Source organism: Anneissia japonica, unplaced genomic scaffold (genome assembly GCF_011630105.1).
Source record: "Anneissia japonica isolate Jap-2015-1 unplaced genomic scaffold, ASM1163010v1 scaffold2707_len876726_cov182, whole genome shotgun sequence".
NCBI classification, from domain to species: Eukaryota; Metazoa; Echinodermata; class Crinoidea; order Comatulida; family Comatulidae; genus Anneissia; species Anneissia japonica.
Genome location: NW_022723260.1, coordinates 707,671 through 723,256, shown reverse-complemented (window position 1 = coordinate 723,256; position 15,586 = coordinate 707,671). Strand labels below are relative to the sequence as shown.

At 34.3% G+C, this 15,586-nt stretch overlaps 2 protein-coding genes across 3 annotated transcripts; both read left to right on the top strand.

The window, feature by feature from the left end:
- Nucleotides 1-879: 879 nt before the first annotated feature.
- On the top strand, nt 880-2,568 carry LOC117112165 (C-type lectin galactose-binding isoform-like). Its single transcript, XM_033255233.1, has 4 exons — nt 880-952; nt 1,244-1,418; nt 1,704-1,861; nt 2,435-2,568. Exons 1-4 carry the CDS (start codon nt 880-882, stop codon nt 2,566-2,568), a joined length of 540 nt encoding a protein of 179 aa, XP_033111124.1.
- Nucleotides 2,569-4,616: 2,048 nt separating this feature from the next.
- Nucleotides 4,617-14,197, top strand: LOC117112181. 2 transcript variants are annotated; one of them, XM_033255261.1, is made up of 15 exons: nt 4,617-5,009; nt 5,216-5,329; nt 6,204-6,301; nt 6,501-6,598; nt 7,223-7,325; nt 7,663-7,810; nt 8,547-8,613; nt 9,097-9,157; nt 9,409-9,503; nt 9,829-9,955; nt 10,372-10,467; nt 10,911-11,066; nt 11,287-11,604; nt 11,863-12,006; nt 12,522-14,197. In XM_033255261.1, the coding sequence occupies exons 2-15, from the start codon at nt 5,308-5,310 to the stop codon at nt 12,876-12,878; spliced, it is 1,890 nt and encodes a 629-aa protein (XP_033111152.1). In that variant the 5' UTR covers nt 4,617-5,009; nt 5,216-5,307; the 3' UTR covers nt 12,879-14,197. The 2 variants fall into 2 exon arrangements, with proteins under 2 accessions (XP_033111152.1, XP_033111151.1); XM_033255260.1 differs by having other exon boundaries at nt 4,617-5,329.
- Nucleotides 14,198-15,586: the final 1,389 nt, after the last annotated feature.

Genomic DNA, 15,586 nt, shown 5'->3' with positions numbered 1-15,586 from the left:
CTTCCAGTGGATGCTTAGTTTATTTTGTCATTCTGATCGGATTTTCTCTACTGTTCCGTTTTAATTTTAAATTTAAATTGTTTTGCATTATATGGCCGTTTGCTGTTTTATGGGTTTTTCCCATTTGCCTTTCAAAATTATATATATATATACATATACATATATAATATCGTATATTTCAATATGTTGTATGTGTGTACGCGTGTATGTATGTGTGTGTGTGTGTGTGTGTATATGTGTATGTATGTATATATATTATACGAGTGTGTTCATTGTATATATACATATTCATATATGTGCCTTTATATCTATTGTCTATCAGTTTTTGTATTTAGGTATTGGAATATATAACCTGCATATGTGTTTATATAAGATGTGTATGTAGACCTATTTATATGTGCCTGTGCGTATGCACACTATACGCATGGGTAGGCTGGAGTTGCAGGCGTGAGAACGCACCTCCCCCAGCCACCACTCCTCCTCCCCCAACAAGGCTAAGAATGGCAAATTTAATAATTTTATATTCGATGTTTTTATTTAAATGTTTTTACTAAGACAGTGTTACATTCAAGTGCATTGTATTGAATTGTCAAAAATTATTATAATTATAATATCAAATAATAATCATATTTTTGATAATAATAATTTCATTATCAATTACTCATCACTTATTCCACTGATAATAATAATCTTTTCTCACTTTGTTTCTTTGGTCGTTGTTTTCTTCCGTTTAATATTGATTTTTAAATGTTCTAATGGGATATATCCTTCAAAGCAGGTGTTAGTAGACGACTGCGGTGAAAAGGGTGGCGAGTGGCGATAGGAAGCTTGTGTAGACAACGCCGACCTGTACTAATTCGGAGGCTGTACACTTCAAGGATGACACTAGGCTTGAAACATATCGTCATTACTGTCTCTGTATTTTGGTTTGCCTATTGCCAGCTTGAAACGGGTAAGATAATACTTACAATTGCCTAACATAACTATATTATCAGGCCTATATAATACAGAAACAATCGAGTATAATATTATTGAAGATCGCACAGCAGCTGAAGTATTGCCATGTCGTTTTTTTTTTGTATAGCATAATGTATTCTTATTTAAGGACTGCTTTTATCATTTTTTTCTTTGTTATATATAGGCCTATATAATATATATATATATATATATATATATATATATAGGCAATATCATATATCTTTTCATATATATCAATCATATTTTCTTCATTTACATTTCTCAGAAGAGCGTGATTGTCCAGATTTTTGGGTAACCAATGGAAACTTCTGTTACTTTATTCATCCAAATAGCAGTGGTGCGATTGAATCAGACTTAGCTAGCTGGGACGATGCGCGGTCAAGATGTCGGGCGCAGCACTCGTCAAGACTCCTATACTATGATAGTGAGTCGGAAAGAAGGTAAGTTTTACGTTAGCTTATATGTTATAATTATTTAACTATTATTTCAACATTATATTGTATTGATACGTTTAGGATTATATTAAGATATAGAATGTTACCGAACTTCGATAACAGTAACATAAGCATTATAATGTTTTCATCAATTCATTTTAAATGTCATTTGTTGGAGCAACATGTTAATAAAACATAGGCCTATACTATAGAGTACAGTATTACATTATTAAGATAGTTATTTAAATTTTAAACAACATATTAACTTGTTTTAATACCGTTTTTCCCGAGATTCATCAACGAACAAATAGATCCTCCCTTTAGTCACGGATATTTATGGATTGGTCTGCGTCAACATAAGACAGGTGGACCTTATATATGGGAAAATGGCGTAACGTTGTCAGACGACAACACGCACTGGGAGGCGGGACAACCGGACAAGCGAGAAGGTAAATACTGTATATCATTAGACCTACTTTAACAGTTTACATAATATTATATACTTTCTGTTTTGAGCTAATAAACTTCAACCATAACATTAAATATCATGATTGTTGAAACCTATTTTATACCTATTGTGAGTTATTGGCTTACGATTGAGAATTAAATAAAGAAAATATATACAATACCGGTACCTCGCAGATAAATAAGCGGTACCGTTAATTCTATATTCTTTGCTTAAACCTGCTGTTTAACAACTGACCAATCATAATAGCATGTGGCGGGTAGGGTGTGATGGCTAAGCGGAAAGGTCACCATGAAATTACAAAATATTAATTTTAAAATTTTACCTCAATAGGCCTACTCTTCACAATTTTGGAATCAATTGGGATTCTCCATGTGATAGTCAAAACGGTCAGTGTGGGGTGTACTACTAACAATCTCATTACATTATCATCATACAACAAATTACCGCAATCCTAGATCTGTATTATTGAATACTTAATTACGGCGGTAATCGCAAAAGCAACGGTTGCCTTGGTGATAGTTCCGATACTCAGTTTGTATTTCCGTTTCGGCAGGTGAAGAGATGTGCATTGATATTTTAACTGGAGACACGAAAGCAACTGGAATTTGGAGAGATAGACCTTGCGCGGATTTGAAAGGATTCATATGCAAATATGAATTAGGTGACTATTTAATTGCTAATCGATAATTACTAATTAAACTTTATGTTAATTAGGTAATTGATAATGATTCGTATTTTCGAAATTAGTGTAGCTAAACAATATTTGGTTACTAAAACTCTATCAATTACCTAATCAATTAATAAATGAATATAATGTTAATAATAAGTATGATATATAATATTATAATAATAATATTATTATTATTATCATTGTTAATTATCATATTTGTTATTAATTTTATTATTACCATCAACAATTTAATTACTATTGCTATTTTTGTTATCATATATTTGTAATGATGTTGTTACTTGTGTCTGTGAGTAAATGCACTGTGTACCGCACTGAGTGAACAAAAGTATTTGTATGCAATCTTTTTCTCGTTATTATGTGTCGTCGTTAGTTTGATCTGAGTCAACTACTGTATATATTCAAATAAACGCCACATCGAGAGCCTAATTTTGGATATACACCTTCCTGGAATAAACGCCCCGAAGCGTTGAATTCACCTCCTTTTTCCTCAAAATGGCTGTAAACAAAACTAATGGAAGAAACTTTTCTAAACATGACTCTATTAATATTCTGCATGCTCCAATAGAATTACATTTTTTCTAACATGGTTGGGATTAATAGTTCTTTATGAACACGCAATAACACATTTTGATGGTAATTTTGTGTTGTAGTTCCACATTTAAAATTAAATTAAGGATGTTTATTAGAGTATATCGTATCCATTTTACATTCAAAAAAATGAATGTCTCTCACGATTAAACGCCTGCCTCGAGTAAACGCCCCTCCTCAGAAAAAAGTGCCCGTGGCGTTTATTTGAATAAATATGGTATATATATTTGTCTCAGGTGTGATAGTTTTGCAAAGCTCTTTTCTCGTCAATAGGAAATACTAAAAAGTCATCTTAATATTATCATTCTTTCTCATCACGATGCACTTTAACTCATATTCCTTGCTTTCAGGTGCAAAACTGTACGTCGGAACGGAGCGATAATGTGTTACTAAACCTCTGTACTAAATTGATTATATTTAAGTTCCTCAATAAAACCCACAAAAATGTAATTTAAAGCGGCTATCTCACAATTTTTACACTTTTTAGTCGACTGAATTTGGAATAATTCAACATCCAACACTAAAATGTGTTGAGCTCTCAGTCCTGCTATTGGCTCAGATATGCAGCGCGTACCCTCATTTAGATCTACACGCGCTGACGTCATAAACGTCATAATTCATGAGTTGTAAAGACCGATCGTGAGAGAGCCGCTTTAATTAGTTTCATTAACAAAGACGCATGGCATTCATTTTACTTTCTCGTCAGGGGTCGAGGTGATATTTCCTGCGGAACCGTCTGTCGTTTCCACCTCCTCGTTACCTGTGACGTCATCGTTCTTTCTTGCTCCGTCGATACAGTACACTACAGTGTTTGAAGAGTATAGTCTCGCTACCGAAGTAAACACCACTTATATAATAGGTTTGGAGAACACTTTTGCTATGTGTATTGTTTCAATTTAATTGCTTTGTTTTTTAGTTCGATTTTACTAAACAAAATGTGGCATGTGGTTGTTCAACTGTTACGTACTAACTTTTGAAGCACTTTATTATCAAATAATGTCATACTGCACACATGACACACCACCACGTTAACTTGTTTTAATAGTTTTGATATTTGTTTTGTTTTTTCTTTAAATTTATTATATAGAGACTGAATACGAGGTTTCTTCCTTTCAAGTCTTGACATCGACGCCTATGGACATAACCCAATCCTCGTCATTAAACATCATGTCCAGCCTTATCATGTCTGAAGTTCAGACTTTATATCTTTCGACTATTGCTGATAGTTCACTATTCATCACGCTGTATATTTCATCCAGTGACCTGATATTATCCTCTTCCCCTTCTTCATCAGCTAAGCCTACAAATAGCATAGTTACATCATCATCACCTTCACCATCATTATCACCAACACTTTCATCATCATTTTCATTATCATTATCACCATTATTATCACCATCATTATCATCACCCTCATCATTATCATTATCATCATCATTATCACCATCGTCATCATCACAGTCACCGTCACCATCATCATCATTATTATCATCATCACCATCATCATCATCAGTATCATCATCATTATCATCATTAGTATCATCATCATTTTCATTAACATCATCATCATCTTTACCGGAAATTACGTCATCCTATATAATTTCAACCCTCCAAAGTGTAGTACTTGAAGCGGTTACATCATCATTGTCAATTAGGCCTACTTTCTCATCTTCAGTTGCCACTTCTTCCAACGCGTTACCGAGTCCGATACATAGTTCTTCGTTCGATCTCTATTCATCATCCAGCATAAATATCAGAACGACGCCTTTAACTATTCGTTGGCCCCAAGAAACGTCATCTCTCATAAATTTCCCCTTACAATCCACCTATGTTGTGAATGATTCTTCAGGTATAGTATACTGTATACAATATTGGCCTGACTGTTTTAATCTTATGTTAAGTATTAGGATTCATAATATTAATATTAATAATAATAATAATAATAATAATAACAATAATAATAACAATAATAATAATATTAATAATAATAATAATCATAATAATAATAATTAAAATTACCTACTGACGTTATCATTATAATGTTATTACAAACAGTAAATTCCACTAAAGCATCCCGTGAATGGTGCCCACAAGATGTTTTAAATGGTGTCACCTGGTATCCTACATTAGCTGGAGTAGTGGTCTCAATGGCGTGTCCCAACTCTACAGGTAGGTCTTATCAAATGTAATCAATCAATAAATGTATTGATCAATTGATTGACCAATAAATCAATAATCAATATTAAAAAATATCTTTCAGATAGCAAACAAGCTGAGTATTTAAGTTAGGCCTATTCCATAATCTACACACTGATTTATTGATTGAGCAATCGATGTTTGCCAGTTTTTGAATGCATTCCCTTATTTTATGTTGGATTATAAATTATTTCAGTATTCAGTATCGATCAATCATTCAATCAATAAATTAAACTAAAAATAAATCAATTACAGTATTTAAGTTTCCGCTGTTCTGTAGTTTTCACTAGCATCGCAGAGCTTCATTCAGCGAACTGACTCAGTCAGCCATGAACTAACCAGATAATTAATATATCAACCAATATCAATCAATAAGTCAATTAGTCAATCAATCAATCAAATATTCATTCAACCAACCATCTAACCAAATATCGATCAATTAATAAATCGATCGATTGATCAAACAGTCATTCATTCAAGCAATCGACTGCACTTTAGGAAACCAGACATATCGGTTAATGTGAACTTGAAGCCAGACTCCGGAGGAAAATAATTGTTTTACATGTTAATCAACTGATTTTTCTAAGACATAAAAAATTCTTTTGACGAAAACAATCGGGAACAGTTAATGTGATACATTTTATTGAATGTTTAAAAATTGTGGGGACAGGGTGAAAAAAACAGTGGTTACGCCCCTTTTCTCACAGTTTTCAAATATTCAAAAATCGTGAACGAGTTTTTTGTCAAAAAAAAACGTTTTATCAGTTGTACAACATACCAACATTATTCTCCTCAGGAGCCTGGATTTATGACTTGATATACCTAATTGTGGATTTATAATTCTCAGACTACATGTATCTAACTCGTTCCTGCATTTCTGTTCAATCCACGGGTATGTGGATAGATTCCAATTTCACCAGTTGCGAACCATCTACAAAACCGCCGGTAAGTTATATCACATTTATGTATGTATTTTGGTAGTAATCTATACGAGGAAAACTCTTTGAGACGTCTGACAATTCCATTCCGTGTTTTCTCCCAAATCTTAACTTCTGTTCAGACATCGATGCTTTATAATATTTATAAAATGCCTTGCTCTCAGTAAGTTTATATTTATCCTTTAATGCTTTCTTTTGCTTTACAGATTGACCAAGAGCAATGGCTCCTAATTATAACGTACATTTGTGCAAGTATTGCAATAGTTCTTCTACTTGTGGCTGTACTCGTGTTGATATCACTAAGGTAAAAATATACACCTATAGACATTTACGTATTTAACGATGGATTATTTTTAATAATAATCATATTTGTTCTAGTACATATCTATACACCTTTTTTAAGAGTATATAAACAGTCATGTTTAATTACATAATGTAATTTAATAGGTTGAAAATACTTTTTAAATGTGTATTATCAGGGGTGGATCCAGCCCCACAAGAAAGAGGGGGCGTGAATGTGCGAACTGAGTATGGAGTCTTTAGGAAGAGCCCCTGGTAGGGGTACAAGGAAACTAATCTCCCTTAAACCTCTAGCACCTTTATTAATTAGATGTTATATTTGATTATTTTACTATTTAGCTTGGTAATTTTCTGATAAGCTTTACGAAAATTATTTTTCACAAAAAATAGAGGGGCTTACGCCCCCTCTAAATCCGGCACTGATTATATTAGGTCTATATAAAAACGGCGTTTATAAATACTTTTATATAGGCCTAGATGATTTACCTGTATAAATATGTTTCATAGAGGTAATTATATAAACATCTTTTATACATATTGTTTTTACCCGTTATAAAAATACTTAGTCAAATTCGTACATTTAGCACTATGTGTGACATAGTTAAAGAGACCAATTGATATTTTGCAGGTTTCTAGAAACTTCGACAGTGGTTGTGCGCTGTTGCTTAGCACTTTCTATGATAGGTACTGTCATTTTCTTCATTATTACATTCCAAACAGAAAAGCATAATGTGAGTATAGAATTACTGTAATCTAGATTCAGCATCATTGTTGTTAATATCATTAATTTATAATTAATATTATTATTATTATTTTTGTTGTTAGAATGTTGCTACTGTGTTATTATTATTATTAGCACAAGGAGTTATAACTGTTACTTATTAACAGTTGTAAGTCCTTGATTAGTAGGCCTACATACGACGAAAACACAATTGTTGTTTCCTTCGATTTCTTGATGTAGCATTAGATCTTCGATAATTGTGAACATTTAGAAACGGGAATTTAGTTTTATTCTCCAAGGTTTCGAAGTTTCCATCGATCAATACTTTTCTAAATATAATCTTATAGACAATTTGCCGTTTAGCTGTCGTTGGTTTTCAATATTGGGTAAACTCTCAGTTTCTTTGGATACTACTGGAGACTATGAGACTGTACATTGGGGCAACTTCACTTAAGAATGCCGTTCGCACCTGGGTTTACCATTTTACAGGATGGGGTAAGATACTTTCATGCCGCATTAGACGTTTATTGTTTGGTAAACTTGTAATAGGCCGAAGAATGATTTTTTTTAATGTACAGTATACAGTACTACCGTAAAACTCCTAATAATAACACATTACTCTAGTAATAAACCCCAGCTAATAGTAATAATAATAACCCATTGTGTTACTATTAGTCACCAAAACTATAGACAAAAATGGCATTCAAATCAACATTTTTTGTCGCTATAAAATTGAATCAATTATTTGACACGAAAGGCTCGTGTTGATGGGGGTCTATTATTTTCAGGTGCCTATTAAGCTAAGTAGTAACCCACTCTAATTGTAACCATACTCTAATATTAACCACTCTCAGAAACTACAGTGGCGTATGTAGAAGTCTTGTTGGTTCTTATACACATCTTGGGGGAGGTAAAGGGGGGGGGGGTTTCGATGATCAGCTGAGGGGCGCTAATTCGCAAAATAAAATTATTTTAGGTGATTTTTAACAACTTGATTGTGATTTTTTTGGGATGGGGCGACTGGGGCGCGAGTAATTTTGGAAGGGGGCGCACGCGCGCACCCTCCTAGATACGCCACTGTATTAGAAGTTTTCGTTATCGAATCCTAACTGCATCCTGGCCTAAAACGCATCGAGGAATTTACCGTTAACCTTCATATTATATGACATACGGTATCGAAATTACGAATACCGAAAGATGAGTTTCTTTTTGTTTCTTTTTATTTTTTCAGTTTTGCCTCTTGTTCTCGTTCTTATTTGTGCTGTATTGTATTTTGAAGAGTATGCGGCATTAGTAAGGTAGGAACAGAGAATACCGATGAAGAAAATATTTTTTAAAAAGTATATAACCTTTAACCCTTTAACTATTTAACCTAACAAACTGTGCGCACAAGTGACGATTGCACGAATGGTAAGATTTTCAGATTTAAGAAACAACATTGTTTGTTTTTCTTCTGGTAGAATAAAATCATTAAATGTTAAATTTACAAAAAAAACAAAATACAATATAATTTTTTTACTGGTAGATACACAGAAAACATAAAATTGAACAAAAACATTATTTTCGCAGCAAATACACAAAAAATATAAAAGTACTCATGAGTATAGGTGAAAATTCTATACACTGTGGTTGGGGAAACCGTGTGATTTTACTTACTTTTTATCGGTTTGAGCGCACCACAATAATGAATGAAGTATGATATGTATCGAATAAAACTGCAAATCCACCACGTACCGATTATCAACAGTATAATTAAAATTGGTCCATGTGTCGTTTTACAGATGTTTCAAAAGGTGGCATATATTTCTTTGTTTTCTGGGACCAGTTGTGGTGCTTATAATGGTGAGTGATACCTACCTTTTGAGTTAACTGAATTTTACTGTTTAAACAAGTATTTATGCTATTTTTTGTGAAATCATTGAACTTGAAAATCGCATGTATTTATATTAGGCCTAAACAATTAGATAGGCCGTACACTTTCAATTAACGAGACAATAATATTTTAATAGAATATAAGAAATTATGGAATTGTTATGACGTGTTTATTGGTACGGCAACCAAAAATTACTTCACTTCATTAATCTCTTCTATAGATTGTTCTTTTGTTTCTGACATTTCTTCAAACAAATGAAGTTTTATTGATGAATCGTAAAAGCAAATTTGCCAAAAGACCAAGAGGTTCATTAAGGTACATTACCTGTTCATATCGACACTGTTTAATATACTTGGCGGGATTTTATGATATATGTTTGGCTGATTAAATGTTATTGATGTATTGGTTGAAATTTCAGACATATACTTTTTTTTGTGTACTTAACAATTCATTAACTCTTTACATTGGAAAATTCTATAATATTCATATTAATAATAAATGTTTTAGGCAAATTTTCACTCATAAATAACATTTAGTAATTCTTATTCTTGCATCTATATATGTTTACTATATATCATAATTCCTGCTATACTTTATAGGCCTATATTGTTATAATTAAAGTTCACATTCTTATATTAAGGAATGAGCTGGGAGGGACATGTATATTGTTCGTGTTGCTGAGTTCCTGTTGGATAACAGCTCTTATTGCCGTTAGATTTGATAGCCAAACTCTGCAGCAAGCGTTTGCAATTCTGCTTCTTCTGGAGGTAGGCTTCGTTTCGTAGAAACCATGCTGTACAGTACATTCAATATGACTTAATAATGATTGATTTAATTTATATATTTATGCACAAAAAATAGGCATTGTTAGGCATATGTTGACATGAAGTAGGTTATTTATGTAAAAAAAAAAACCTAGCCTATTTTTAATTTCTCTATGGCCTCCAAATTGTTCTGTTAGGCCTTTAAGTGATCTTAAATCAACGTTTTTTGATAAATCAGTTAATGAATACATCAATTAAATTTGATACACAAAGGCCTATTGTAACCGCAAATAGATATTTCGAAAAATCAACTTTTAATTCAACATAATGTTTAGGCCTCAGATTAAAAAAACTTATAACTATATCTAATAAGGCATAGGAAACTCTTCTTAACATTATTTGGATTGCGTCTTTTTTAGGCAATAACTTTCGTTTTAATTTATATCGTATTCAACGAAGCCGTGAAGAACGCATTACAGCCGCAACCTGCCCAACCCACCGTAGTTGAAATGAAGGTATATAAATAACATCTTAATATTTTAAAGTGGCACCACTCTCGCAGGCCTGGTGCGTGTAGATATAAAGCTTGGTTTTGACTAGAGCAATTACACGCGTTGACTAGCAAGAATTGATGTTACTACGTCTCAGGCTGATTACATTTGCGTAAACGTATGAATGTGAATCGAGCTTTATATCTACACGCGCTGCATTATATCCAGATAGATTCGAGAACTTTTGAAGTGCATCATTATCATCCTTTATAATATTTGCATATTAGCCTTGCAGTGGCGAATTCAAGAGAGGTGCAAGCCCTGCTTAATAATAGAGAATATTTTGAAAAGGAGAATGAATGCGGCGAGTTGGCCAAAGATGATAATGTGAATACATGGGGCCGGCTGTCACAATCATTACACATATAGACCTCCCAATAGTACTAACGAATCCATCTATTTTTCAGTGCGAAACACGTAACAGTCGCCACTGCTCTGATCATTTCCTAACATTTAACACGTCGTCAACACATAACTATAGCCGGACAGCTTCTACGGGACGCCGATTTAGTCAAAGTGATACAATTCCTTCGACAAATTTCGGTTCACATAATAGATTCGGGGTAAAATTTATATTTTTGTCAAGTATTAATTCATAAGTAACTTAGAGTTTTTATGTGAAGGAAACTATGACGTAAAATGTAATCCATGAAATAATTTAAGTTAACGAAACTGTTTTATTTAATTAGATAATTAGGACTTTTATTACGATCATTATCACAGAACGTACAATAATTCTATGCTATCGTCATTATAAATTAATTATTACTATCTTGTAAATAGCTAAACTTTCGTAGAAACTCTGTTGGTTCATCAACTGCATGTACAGGTGACTCGTCAAACACTTCGACGAGTGTGACAACTTGTGATGATAGCATCAGTACGTGGCAGGCTCGATATAGTGGCAGTGTTGGTTCACGACCTCGTGGTAGTGGTGGTGGTGGTGGTGGTGGTAGTGGGGGTGTTGGTGGTGGTAGTGGTGGTGGTGGCTACACAGGATCTAGTGCAACTGAGAGTTTACATGGCAGGAATCAGAGTGATAACAAACGCTCAAGTAAAATTAGTCGCCGCAAGTCACGCAATACAGTATTAGAACACAAGGTAGGTATGTATATAGGTTGCCAAAATGCTTCATGAATAACATTTTTAAAAAAACACACACAATTAAAAAGTAAGTTCAGAGCTTACCGTTGTGGGTTCATGAAAATAAATTAAAGGTGTGGGGAGCAGAAGCATTTGATTGGAAGTCGAGCGTCTTTTACCAGCAAGTTACAATCAAGTAACAATCATCGATTAATATTGTTATTTTAATCGTCTTCAAAAAAGTACAACACGAATATCATTATACATGTGTTTCAGATTCTGCAACATGTTCGACTACAAGAAACTTCATCGCCCAGAAAAAGAGTGAGCAGACGCAGCAAGAAGAGATGTCCACTCCCTAGCGATACAAGTTCCTCCAGCTCCACAAACAGTCTTAAAATATTGTCTACGTCACTGAAGGTGAGGTTGGTTCAATGGTAATTTAACAATGGGGGAGGGGCTGATAGAAGACACAATCAGAAATTAAGGGGTGTAGTTGGGGAAATGAGATGATTTTTTACAGCTTGTGTAATTTTTGTTCAGCAAATCTTAAGTGTTGTTATGGCTGGAAGTGCGTTTTAAGGAGTGAAATTTTCGTGAACGCATAGTGATTACGTTAGCATAATAATTGTGTGAACATACATTCCACCCACCAATGCTAATTGTGGATAGACTTGTCAGCTTTTACTGGAGGGGCCGAACACGCAAACGGTTGTTACAATTGATCACAGTGCAGAGACTGAACCTTCATCCGAATTTGCAAACGCAAGTAAGAATTAAGTTTCAATATAAGGCGTCCTTAATCAGTGACGAAGTCAAGATGGTTGAATAATTCTGTTCAGCAACTGTACATATTTTAATCATGCAGTGTTGTGTTTTGTTGTATTAAATGTTATTATTCCAAATTTCAATATTCAACTTTTCTATTTTTACAGTTGAAGCCTAATCCGTTTAACGCTGCAAAAGTCTCGCCTTCAATAGATGAAAGTACTGTCGACGCTTTTCAGCCTTCGGTGACGCGACGCTTGTCCTGGTCAAAGACAGCAGACGACACGCAGTTTATACCACAAATTAGTCTTCACGGTGGTGGCGATGGTGTTCTACAATGTGAACAGCCACTATCAGCAAAACCTCCAATACAACCTAGGCTAAAGCCGTTCGCAGTTAGTAATGCTGATGTAAATTCGACAAGTAGGCCTACCGACGCTGGAAACCGGGTAAAGCAAAAACAGCGAACCGATTCCACTATTCGGATTTCTATGCTGTCGCCACTAGAAATATCCCCAAACTAGCTTCTTGGACTGTGATTTGTCAATTTATTGATTACCTCAGCCCCACCAATATTCACAGATTAATGAATGAGTAATCGTAAAATTTAGTGGAATGGCATATAATAATGTAAGAGAATAAATTTGGGAAGAAAAAGTCAAAGGACAAGGTCAAGGAAATTCGATTTTTTTACCCTCGTGGACAAAAGAAAAATAATGGAATCACCCACAACCAACCTGCGTATTGTTCGGTATCCAGGCACAGGGCGGAGCTATGCACTTTATGGAGTGACTGCTCTAGTTATAACTGTGTACATACTTCTGCAATGTTGATATCATCAGGATTACACGTTTCCTATGTTGCACTTTATATAGGCGGAAACCAGTCTACAGTGATATTTTAAACTTTCTAATTCATCAAAGTACAAGCAATATCTAGTTGAAAACAAGAGCGAAGGTTATAAAAGCAAATCAAAATGGGAAAAACCACAATTACATTCTGCAATTCCGTCTTGAAACTTTTAATCATGGATGTTGTTCCAATATAGAGTGATGCACGGGTTAAAATAGACACTGGATTTTGGTTCCATTAAGCCGGGCACTCACTGTGCAGGTCAGCCGTCGGCCGACAATTTTCCAATGGAAGAAGCAACGCTGCGACCGTGCGCGCCCAGCGGATCGTTTTTAATGACAAAACATGACGATTCGTTCAGACTGTCACCGGCAATCAGCAGGTGGGGGTGTCGCGTCTTTTAACGCTCACAGGGCGCGGAGCTGGATTCGTCGGCCGACGGGCATACGGCGTCGTACGACGCAGTGAGTGCCCGGCTTTGCTTATAATTTCCGATGGCCGGGAAGTGTTGAATGTTTAGATGTATTTAGGCTGTATATTTGTGCTTCAATTTGTTAATGTTAAATAAGCTTGTTTTTTTGTCGTCCCTGTTCTAAGGTCAGGGATGGCGCCGGCGGGATTGGGGTGGACGGGGAGAAAAATTACAATTTGTCTGGGAGAAAAAATAGTATTTTATACATATTATTAGACTTTGAAATCGATTAAATACCGTAAGCCTTTAAAACATGCATTGCCATATTTTTCGGGGTATTCACCCCCAAGATCACTTTCGAAAGACTTTTAACGACGCCCAACCACGCCCGCTTTGCCCTTGTCGGGTGCATCGGCACTCGTAGGTTACATCGAGCTTACCGTCGGACAAATCTTGGCGCCACCTCTGTCTAAGGTGGGTCCATCGAGTTGTTGAACTTGTAAAGTATCAGGTGTCTTACGATAATTACCAACGAAACGACAACTTCTGGTGGCTCGACCCTGTATGTATATATGTATGTAGTTAGCAGGCTCATAATTCACAGGTGCACAATTGAAACTGGCATCTGTCTTTCCTAGCCTACAAAACAGAAAAAAAGAAAAAGGTAACAAAATGAGGGAGAGACTAAAATGCAATGCAAAAAAATGTGTGTTTGGCCATTTCAATTTTTCGAACATTAAATATTATGTGAGGGATCCAAATGGAGCCAGCAAAAATCTTTGATGTGAAATACAATTGCTGTTTTACTACCGTATCACTGAGTAACTCCAGATGTCTATATATGGAGCCTATAAAATTTGCCTTGATAGTGGACTTGTGGGTGTCCAGCCCTTCACTGGTGTTTTTGGAAAATTGTTTAGTAACTAGTCTTCGTATCTTTCCTGTAGAAATGTTCATGCATATAATTACTCATTAATCACGCATTGCAGCTCTCAGTATAATTAAACTTCATCTTGAACATCCATATTAGTAGGCATAACTGTAACTTCAGCAGAGTAATGATAGTGGTGATGAAATGATTGTGAGGATGATTATGACGATAATGACGATGATTGATGATCATGGCGGTGGTGGTGGTGGTGATGATGATCATTATGATGATGAAGATGACGGCATACTGATGTTTAGGCCTATGTTGAAGATAATAATAATAATGATAATTATTATTAAGTATTATCATTTATCATCATCATCACCATTATTATTATTATCATTACTATTATTATTATTATTATTATTATTATTATTTTATTATTAATACAATCTTTATTATAATTAACACTAGTAAAATTGGTGGAAACCATTTTGTCTTTTACGCCGTCGTTTTAATGGGATCTCCGGGTCTTAATGGAACAGTCTGTTATGTTATAATATACTTTCTTTATTCTTATTATTCCTATTATATTATATTATTATATCACGCATTGTAGCTCTAAGTATAACTAAACTTCATCTTGAACATCCATATTAGTAGGTATAATGGTAACTTTTGCAGAGTAACGATAGTGGTGATGAAATTAGTGTGAGGATGATTATTACGATAATTACGATGATTGATGATGATGGCGGTGGTGGTGACGGTGATGATGATGATTATGATGATGATGATGATGAAGATGACGGCATACTGAGGTTTAGGCCTATGTTGGAGTGATATTATTATTATTTTTATTATTATTATTGTTGTTTTTGTTATGGTTGTTGTTATTATTATTATTCAGTTTCAGTTTCTTTTATTTCAAATCAAAATCGCAGCCAATGCTGAATCATTTGATATTTAAAAATTAAAAAAAGTAGGCAAATACTAAAACATCAAAACATCAATCAAACACAAACACAAGACATGAAAAATGGAGAGAAAAGTAACATTAAAATACATTAAAATTTGAAACATCAGTAGTACACAAC